This window comes from Bidens hawaiensis, unplaced genomic scaffold, assembly GCF_021521415.1.
Source record: "Bidens hawaiensis isolate Kalapana, Puna unplaced genomic scaffold, B.hawaiensis_p1.1 tig00053425_1, whole genome shotgun sequence".
Taxonomy (NCBI): domain Eukaryota; kingdom Viridiplantae; phylum Streptophyta; class Magnoliopsida; order Asterales; family Asteraceae; genus Bidens; species Bidens hawaiensis.
Window position 1 is genome coordinate 6,729 of NW_027506262.1, and position 10,653 is coordinate 17,381.

The following is a 10,653-nucleotide window of genomic DNA, read 5'->3' on the forward strand; positions in this document are numbered from 1 at the left end:
AAACCTTTAAACACCTTGAGTTGGAAGAGTTTGGAAAGTTTTAGGTTCAAGTCTTATAGACGACAAAAACTAAAAGAAAAAGATATTAAAAAAATAACTAGTGTTGTAAAACTTGGTCAAGTCGGCTAACTCGGTAATCGGTTAGGCTAATACGGTTTTCTAGAGCTCAATCAATGTTATTCGAAATCAGTCCAGGTCGATCAACCTTGGTCAAAATCAGATCTAGTTGGTCAACTTGTCAAGTCGTCAATGTGTCGAGTTTGACTTATTAAAGAAATGAAACTAATATTTGTGTCCGAGAATGTAGAGGAGTTGAATGATAAGGTTAACATAAATTAACAATACAAAGATACGTTAAAAGATGATAATTAAATAATTATTATGTCTGTAATATTAAAAAATGAATATCAATTTTTGAAATACTTTTAATTTGAGCATGCATATTCTTTTAATTTATATTGATATTTACGTATTTTGTTATAAATATTAGAAAGTGGCAGACTTATGAGGACATTAGTGTAGTTCTACGCATTTGGAGGTAGGCCTGCAAATGGACTGAACATTCGGTGAACTGTTTGTGAACCATTCGACAGAAGTTTGTTTATTTAATAAATGAACGGGCATTAACAAAAAAATTGTGTTCGTTTAATTAAACGAACAAATATGAACACATATTCCGTTTTTCATTTATGCTCACGAACATTTGTTTATGTCTATTTATCTATGTTTGTTTATATATTAACAGAAAATAATTAATAATATATGGATGAGCCATCTACTTAAATATTTTATATTTGTTAATTTATGTTCATTTACATTTATTCATATATGTTCATTTGTGTTTGTTGAGTTATGTTCGTTTAGATTTTAAACAAACGAACATAGAGTTCATTTTTTAAATGATAAGGACATGTTACATCTAGAAGGCCAAGGGTGGTCGGTACCTACCAGACGATGACATTACACACCCCTTCACGGACCGGCACACAGGTCGTCACTTATTGACTCTTATCAATCTATCAATCAATCTTTTACTTTTCCAGCCTTTTCATGATTCAACACATTCTAACCTTCCTAGAAAAACTACTATTGAAACTTCGACTTCTTTCGATTGAGAAAAAACACGCACGGACAAAAACATGCCATTCGTTCCTTCTCTAGACTTTTTACCTTACTTAATCCACCAAACATAAAAATTAAAAATACAACAGACTGGGAAACACGAGGACACATACATAATAACTCAAGACCGTGGCTTCCCGCCTTGTCCATCACCGCCAGAAGCAGCCTCTGACCCGTCTTGCTTCATTCCAACCGGTGCAGACTGCATTGCTTGATGCATACCAATCATCCCGTTTTGACGCATACCCATCTGCATCTGCTGCTGCATTTGAAGTAAATGCTGTTGCTGATCTTGGGGTCTCAGCGCGTTAAGCTGGAAGGGTAGTTTTGGAACACCACCACCTTGTACTTGACCCACCTGATGTTGTTGCTGCTGCTGCTGCATATAACTGTTTGCCTGTTGAGGCATTGAATTTGGTGGCATCTGCATTATGTGCATGAAAGTAAGCCGTATTTGAAATTACAGTCTCTGAACCGTAAAGTTAAGATATTCTAACTGAGTTGTGTAAATACAACATACATAATAATTAAACCACCCTACTACGAATAAAGTAACAAGAATTCACCTGAGGAGTTGATGTTTGTGGTGCCGGAGGCCCTGGTGTTGGTGCTGGTGCTGGTGCTGGTGGTTGAGCATCAGCAATTGCAGCCAAGTACATTAGGTTCTTTTGGAGAACAGCTTGGTACCTTAGTAATTTCAATGTTAAAAAAAGTGTTGCATTTTGAATATCCTGAGAATACAACTTTAGATATAGATAAGACAAGCATGTAACTTACTGGGCACACTCTTGGAATTTCCCAAGGTTCTGATTTTCCAATATGGCCATAATCAAGTTTTTGTTGTCGTCAAGGCACTGCAATCGTTAGATAATAAAATTCACTATTACAACAAAATAAACGTAATATAATAATTGAACGCCGCCACTTTTAGAGCGTTTGTGATATAGGACCTGGATGATATTTATACTTAAAACATAAGAAATACAGATATGGGGCACATCTCCAATATACTTTTTAAGATATGATTTAACCGATGATGTTTACGGTTTACAAGCCCTGCTTGCGGTGCGCACATATGATGTATATATGTGTGAACCCTCGGGTGGGCAAAAGTGAAATTGCACTAATTTTGACGTTATTTTACTAATCTCGTGAAAATAACGTTAAAAGTGACGGACGGTTAATCAGGCATCATGTAGTGGCGTTGATAGCCGAAAGACAAGGGTACATGCACCGATCAGCTGGTGTCCCGATGATTGAGTGCTATGTGCCTTATGTCCAAGGCTTGATGCAAAACTACTATCGAGCCGGGGTCTCACCGGAAGCAGCCTCTCTATCCTTATGGGGTAGAGGTAAGGCTGTCTACATCTTACCCTCCTCAGACCCTACCATAGCTTTGCTATTGGTGGGATATACTGAGTACGATGATGATGATGATGATGATGATGTTTACGGTTTACCTTAGCCCTAACCAGTAATCAAATCAAGAATATTGATGAACCACATTAAATATTATCCAATTTGAGAAACTTAATTTGAGGTTGTATCTCATATTCTCATTAGCTAAATCATCGGTCATCATTAACGGAGCACCAACTGAGGAGTTCAATGTTCAAAAAGGCGTGAGGCAAGGTGATCTGTTATCACCTTTTCTATTTACTATTGGTATGGAAGCTCTTCACGTGGTCATTAAACAAGCATTTAGAACATATTCCTAATGGCATTAAGATGCCAAATGCTGGTCTAGCACTTTACCTTTTAAGCCGACTACAAGATCTTTATGAGCGACTCGTCATGCCCCAGTTTTACAAATATTGCTAGAATCTAAGATGCTTTCATTTGGCTTTGAGATAAAAAAGAAACTTTCATAAGAGTAGGTTATTTGGTGTCGGTATTGATTCGGCTAGGCTTTCAAGTATGGCACACCTACTTCGTTGTCAAGTAGGATCTTTTTCGTTCAATGATTTGTGGATTTCAGCTGGGGCCAACATGAAACTTGAAAAAGAGTTGGAAGCTGGTGATGGAGTAATTTGGATCCAAAACATGGAAATCAAACTCAGTCTCTTTTGGTGGAAAATTAACACCAATGAATGAACCTTTGAGCACTATTTTCTTTCACCTTTTAAAGCTCCCTTGTGGGTTATAAAAAGATTACAAGGCATACAGAGGAATCTTTTATGGGGAAGGGTCAATGCTTGCTCAAAAATCTGTTGGCCTGCCTGGAATAAGATCTTGATGAAGATACATGAGTGAACCAAAAAACCATTAAGTCCATCATTCATTCAAGCAAGCGTATATGGAGGGCGCCCCATTGAAGAAAGATATTAAGGGGGGGGGTATGGTACTACGGAAAAAATATCATGAATACGGATGTGGATTTGGCAGCTTTGAATATCAACGTTTCCTAGTTAATGAAAAGTGATATTGGGAGAGGGGTGGTTAGATAACTGAGCAGAAGTTGATACTCTTGGAAGAAAAACTCTTAACTTAGAGGCTGATAAAGGTTACAAAGTTTAAAAATAATTTCATCTAGCAATGGAGAATTGGAGTGATGTTGGAAGTGGAAGAAAGTACTATTAATGTTGAAGAAATAATGGAGTCATCGCATGGTTGCAGCCTATTATGAGAATATAGAAATAATAATTGGCAGTGGCTTGGTGGAGAGGAGGGCTTATTTTCCATAGGGGATTTTAGAAAAGAAATTGACACAGGTTATTATATTATAAGAGGAGCTTCAGAATTGTTTAGATAGAATGGGTCCTGAGGAAGGTTAACTTCTTTGTGTGGAGAGCCGCTTTATAAACAATACTCCGTGAGAGTAGAGCTGTCGAAGCTGTACAATTGGATCTGTTATGTGTAAATTGCAACTCAATGCCAGAAACTAAAAATTACTTACTGGTTTCTTCTAACTTTGCTAAAAAAGTTTGGTTGTTGGTAATAGGTAGTGCAAAATGTTGGCAGCTCATGTCAATTGAGTCCGGGTGTACTCGAAGCGGCTACAAATTTATTGCACCGGGCCGCTTACAAGAAGGTTATATATCGGTTTATCTGGCAGCCTTCTGATTTTTGTGGAAACTGGAAAGCTAGAAACGAGAAGCTTTTTAATGGGAAAGCTCAATGCCTGAGGAGATTCGACAGACACGTTCCAATGGTTAAATATTAATTATAATTAGGGTTTATTATAACTAGTTTATTATTATGATTTATTTGTCTTTAGCCCAGGCACCAGTTACAGGTTGTCTTGAGTTTCTTGTTTGTTTCCTATATATTGAGGGTTCCCCTATACTGTAATCACAGAATTCAAATACATATTACTCTTGTCTCTTTTAAGGCTAAAATACAGGGCGAACATGAACATGAACATGCATTAGTTAAAATGGAATGTTTGGTTTGATTTAACATTCTAAGTCGTATTATACTTTATGTTCCAGCTAGCAGCTTGCTAGATTTTAGTTTATATAAAATTGCCTTTGTAAATCGATACGATATCGATACCTATGTGGCAATGTTAAACACGGAAAATCTATAATCACCTACGTTGATTATGAAAATACTATCGGTGTTTATTATACCAACTACTATAAATAAATAATACAAAGCATTTTGCTCTATAAATTCCACCATGTCATTTCTAGCATGTATCCGTAGTTTCTTTGCCAAATAATATGTGACTAACAGATACGCTAGAAAACTAAAAGGTCATAGTTTCTTTGCAGTCAAACAGAAGATATATGTAAAAAAAATATGGATTTGCTTGCATTTCATATGCTTAGATAGAAGAGTCACACACATTTCCAATAATATTTTGACTAAATATAGTATCTTCGTAATACATAATCAATCTTAGAAGTGCATAACAGAAAGCCTAAAAATAACTAGTGCCAATGCCACCCACCTGCCCGCTGTAACACTGTTAGACTTGACAAGTTAAGCATACATTTTTTTCCTATAACTGGACTTATTTTAGGACACATAAAGCAGAAAGTTGAAGCATAATAGCATAGCTTGTTTTTATTATTAAATTAGGGTTATGAAATGAATAGTAAGAAACATAAAGGGGAAATAAAAAAAATGGTTGTAAGTAAGGAGAGAATTAATAAACCTTTTGAATCTGTTCAGTGGTGATTGCGTTGGGGGTAAAGGATGCACCGGAGTTTAAGGTCGGCGGTTGAGATTGTGGTGGTTGTGGTTGCTGTTGTGGTTGCATCTTGACGGACGGTTGAAGAGTGTTTGTTGGTTTGAGTCAGAAAGAAGAACCCTAAACTAAACTAAACTAAACTAAACTAAACTAAACCAAACCCTACGATGTGTTCGAAGTGAAAGATGAAAGAGGGTTAGATTAGATAGATTTACTACTGTAGTGTTACGACTTTCAGATTCGGTTCCTTCAAATTGTTGTTTTGTTTCACACGCCACAACCCGACAAACCGACAGACAATAATACTACACTTAAAACTCAAACGCACCTAAAGCCCTCCAAATTTTAGTTTTTCATAAATGGGATATTTGTTTTTAATATTCCCAACTCTCCCTCGTTGGTAGATAACGCTCCTAACTTTTGATTTGTCACCAATCACTCCCAACTTTCACCCTATTTTCCTGTACCATTCCGCGTCTAAATGAACACTAACCTCGTTAATGTTTTGGACTAAAAATGTCATCAAATTAGTTGAGGGGGTAAAACAGAAATTTTATTTTTAACACACAACCTCCATTTCTGGTGACCTCGTTTTTCCGACGACCTCATTTTTTACGGCGAATTTGAGTTTTCCGACTATCTCGTTTTTCAAAAAATGGAGATGGTTCAGAGGTGTAAAAAGGTGATGGGGATCATGAAGATTGTGCACTGGTGAAGATATGATGAAGATGGTGCTCGCCGGAAACCAGCAACTCGATTTTCCGACACATAGGCGATCCCGGAAGGTGGCTGGGTGAGACACTGGTGGTGGCAGGGGGTGGGGGTTGCGGTTTTGGGGCGCTGGGCGGTGAAATGATGGATATGGTGTTCGCCGGAAACCTGCAACTCGCCGGAAAACTCAAATTCATATGTGAAGCTCGGTGAAATGATGGATATGGTGTTCTGAAAGACGAGATAGCCGGAAAACTCAAATTCTCTGAAAAAAATGAGGTCGCCGGAAATACGACGTCGCCGGAAATGGAGGTTGTGTGTTAAAAATAAAATTTCTGTTTTACCGCCTCAACTAATTTGAATGACATTTTTAGACCAAAACATTAACGAGGTTAGTGTTCATTTAGACGGGGAGTGGTACAGGAAAATATGATGAAAGTTGGGAGTGGTGGGTGACAAATCAAAAGTTGGGAGTGTTATCTACCAATGAGGGAAAGTTGGGAGTATTAAAAACCAATATCCCTTCATAAATTAGTTACATCACATCCATACTTCAAATTAAAATGTACTCTCTCCCTCTCTCTACAAGTGTCATGATTTGAAAACCACAATATTTAATAAAGTTTGAATGATTATACTTTTTTTAACAAATTACTATAATACCCTTGACATATATAAAAAAACAAAATTTAAAAAATTTGGAATGATTGCATTTTAAGGGTAAAATTGGAAATTAATTAATAAAGTTTGAAAGTTGACATTTGTAATGGGACAAATTAAAAAGGAAATGTGGACACTTCAAATGGACGGATGGAGTAATACTTTTGAAGGGTAAGAGCATTCTCAACCCGTTCTCCATCTCTATCTCTATAATTACACTAAAAAACACTATATTTTTCTCAACTATTTTTATACATTTATCATTACAGTTTTCTCTCTTCTACTCACAACAAATCTAACAAATATTAAAAATAAATAGGGGCAAACAATGTTTCCCCAAATTTACAAAAAAACACTACATTTCTCTCTTCATCATATAATTCACACTCACAACCACTCATAACATCTCCCTATAATTTGCAAAATTCTCTTACATAATTATAATTATAGGGAATGAGATGAGAATGCTCTAAACTTTATAAATAAAAAATGTCTTCAAATTATATCAATCTAACTACAAAATTGAGTTAGATTTTTACCGACTAGAAAACCATAAATAACAAAGAGTTTTAATGTCTTCAAATATCTTCCTTGGATATGCTTCCACATTAGAGAAATGAGACTCTTTCGAGCATTCCAAAGACATGAATAAGCGGTAATCAAAACGTCATGAATAATATCCTTTAAGTCTTCTCTTGGAACCTGATGATGTAAATAAAAAATATCTCAGATCGAAAAGGCGAAGATAGGGCTGATATTGCACCAAATGCTAACATAGTACCAAATAACTGATGATATGTGACAAGAGGTGAATATATGAACCTAGGTTTTCCTATCATCCACGTAAAGAGGGCATGATAGAGAGCCAATTGAATGTTCCTAACGAATAAGGCTGTCAAGGTTGGGATCTTATCCATCTCCACCCTCTAACTAAAGATATTGCATTTGTTAAGGACCCAATTACACCACTTGAACCTGTAACAATATGTCAAGTCGTTTCCTTTAGCAAGCAAAAGTCTAACAGACTTAGCCGAGAAGGACTTCGAGTTATCACCCTCCCAAACCCAATTATCACCTGAACTAGAGGCTGAAATATTACCAAGCAAAGATAGATCTTGTTGCCATTCACGTAACTCCACTGGCGAAGATGGGGCACAGTACCATTTCCAAACCAAAGTAAAATTATTGTTATTCCAATGATAAAATTCTACTAACATGCACTTCTTCTTTTTAACCAATCTAAACAAATAAGGGAACATAATTCATAACGGCTCTCTAGATACCCAAGGGTTAGTCCAAAACAAAATATGAACTTTATAACCGAACTGACCTCAGATTTAGCTTGATAGAGAGAAGCCATCTAACTTAGATTTAAGACTAACCTGGTTATGTTGTTCCAAGTCCTTGTAAGAGACTTTGGAGGTGCCATGAACCAAGAGAGTTCAAAATTGTGAAAGACCGTGACCATCTTCCACCATAAACCATGCTCCTCGTTTTTAAAACACCAGGACCATTTTGCAAGCAAAGCCTTCTGAATAACTTTGAGTGGGCTCAAACCGAAACCACCATATTTTTTTTAATGTTTTGCGATTCTCTCCCAAGCAACCCAATGGATCTTACTAGAATCTTTACTTCTTTCGCAAAATAATTTTTTCAGATGGTGTCATACCCCAACTTAAGGCCTAGGAGTATGACTAATAGTTGGTACCTGTTTTGTAAATTCATTAGAGCTTAAGGTTTTAAAGCGAAAGCCTTTTGATTAAAATATTATATTTCAAAGGTCGGGAATTAAATACCCGATACGGTTACAAAGGAGTTTCACTGTCAAAACTATAATTTATACCATTTTATAATATAAAACTTCATTTGAGCCATTAGATCATCTAATGGCTATCCACCATTTCCAAACCTCTAATCCTGATTACCTGTATAGTAGTTTATAATATACGTCAGCAACACCAACTGGTGAACATGCTGACTTTAAAACATCTATGAAAAACTTTAGTTCATACTCGAAACAATCAGTGACCCTCTAGACCTAGGTACGAATTATATCACATTAATCCAGCCCTCACAGCCCTTGATGTACTAAAATTAGTTATAAATTTATTAACTAAAATTACGCTAATCTAGACACTAAGTAATAATTCTAAACTCTTAAAACTTAACTATTAACCAGTAAGTGAACCGATCGACTATTGTACAACGAAGTAAGTCCGGATATCAGAACCACGAGACTCATTAAATTACGTAAACTAGCTAATTAAACTCAACTGACACACTATTTAATTTATACTGTTTTACGCGGAGGGGGGGGGGGTACGGAAATACTAAATTAAACTGATTAAAACTAATTAATAAAACTAGACATGACTTAACTTAGGACTCAGATTTAATTCCATTAATGACAAGTACCAACCTAGGCTGAAATCCATAATGTATCAATTATCAAATAGTTGGAAAATGCTATGTTATGGAACCAGGATTTTAAAGTATTCACTTAAGGGGAAGCCAAATAGGATCCTCGACCCTTCTCAAGAAGACACCTATGGAACCCTAATAAGGTATTATAATTACCGGTTTTATTAGACTCTCTCAAGGTCGCTAATTATTTTATGACAAGTACCACTATACGAAATCCTACCTCACAGCGTGGAAATCAAAGGTAGTTTAATGAATTAACTCTACTAGATATACAAGGCAAACAAACCAAACCCAGACGGACTCCTTACGAAGAACTAAATTTAACAATTTATGAACCAGGACCTATCACATAATCTATCATCTCACAACTATTTAGATTAGAAGCATACTTAAGTCTACTTGATTAATTATTATTGTTTCTATGGTTTTAATGCATATCAACCACAAACTAGTTAAAAACACACAGTAGATGAACTAACAGAATCCTATTATATGAAATAATCACCACAGACTATGTGAAACAATAAAACTTATCAAACAATCCTAACACACATATGAATAGAATGAATATCAGAAACTTTTTACTTAAACATAACAAAACCAAAATCCAACATCAACAAAAGTTCATCATAACCTAGGCGGTCCAGAATGTTTAGGCTAGCATAAATGAATCAAACAAAACAAGTAAATAAATCATGGTGAACATCATAAGAAAGATAGAAAACAAGGGAATTAGGGTGATAAAACCGTAGTCTTCACTTCCGTTTGATAAGCACTTCGCCAGTTGATTCCAAGCCTCTAAGAACTCCGAAACCTTGATCTTGAGTTCCAAAATTCATCCTTAACGACTGGTAATCCCCTGTTATGTTAGGGTTTAGGTTAAGTATGATTATATAGGTGATTAGGCCTCCAAACCATTCAAATGTCGAAACTTTTTGGAAAATAGAGCTCTCTGAGCAAAGAAAGGCAACTCACGTGACATCGCATGTAGAAAACACAAAACAACCACCCCATAGGGGCTCCATGTCATATGGCCAGCCTAGAGAAGCTGGGCGCGTGGCGTGGCATGCTCAATTTCCCTCATTTTGTGTGCACGTTCAGCCAGTTCAATCCTGATTCGTTATGGTTCTCGGTTTTAGCCCGTTTCTTCTCGTTTCTTACTCTTTTCAATCGTGTTTAACACCCAAGACCTATAAAACATTATTAAGTTAGTAATATACACATTCTAAACAAAAAACAAATGAAACTAATAAAATATTAAATAAATTATACAGGGGAAAACATGTATATTTAGTATTATATCAGCCCTATAGACAGGCTCAATGAGACGGGACCTAGTACCACGTGTGGTGGGGTATGCCTACCCTCTGCCCACATATGTAAGAATCAAAACACAAGTATAACTAGCCTGAATGCAAGTAGATACTAAAGTTTTACGGATACATTATCCCATGTAAACTTTGGTTTCTTGGTAATTTACTTGATTAAAGAGCTTTATAGATATAAGTGTATTCACCTTTGTTTTAAATCAGCACTTTCACTGATTTATGTTTTGAAGTTACCTCAGACCTATAGTACGAGAATAACCTTGAATAAAT

At 36.0% G+C, this 10,653-nt stretch overlaps 1 protein-coding gene across 1 annotated transcript; it reads right to left on the minus strand.

Annotated features, from left to right (window-relative positions):
* Nucleotides 1-1,243: 1,243 nt before the first annotated feature.
* LOC143617273 (GRF1-interacting factor 3-like) lies at nt 1,244-5,329 on the minus strand. The gene is made up of 4 exons (XM_077089889.1): nt 5,225-5,329; nt 1,900-1,976; nt 1,689-1,809; nt 1,244-1,546 (listed from the first exon to the last, which is right to left on the minus strand). The coding sequence occupies exons 1-4, from the start codon at nt 5,327-5,329 to the stop codon at nt 1,244-1,246; spliced, it is 606 nt and encodes a 201-aa protein (XP_076946004.1).
* Between the last annotated feature and the right edge of the window lie 5,324 nt (nt 5,330-10,653).

Excerpts from the sequence above, each read along its gene's own strand:
- LOC143617273 (XM_077089889.1), bottom strand. The coding sequence starts at position 5,329 with ATGCAACCACAACAGCAACCACAACCACCACAATCTCAACCGCCGACC. Across the intron at positions 1,810-1,899 it reads AAATTCCAAGAGTGTGCCCA|GTACCAAGCTGTTCTCCAAA; the intron begins GTAAGTTACATG and ends GAAATTACTAAG. Across the intron at positions 1,547-1,688 it reads CACAAACATCAACTCCTCAG|ATGCCACCAAATTCAATGCC; the intron begins GTGAATTCTTGT and ends CACATAATGCAG.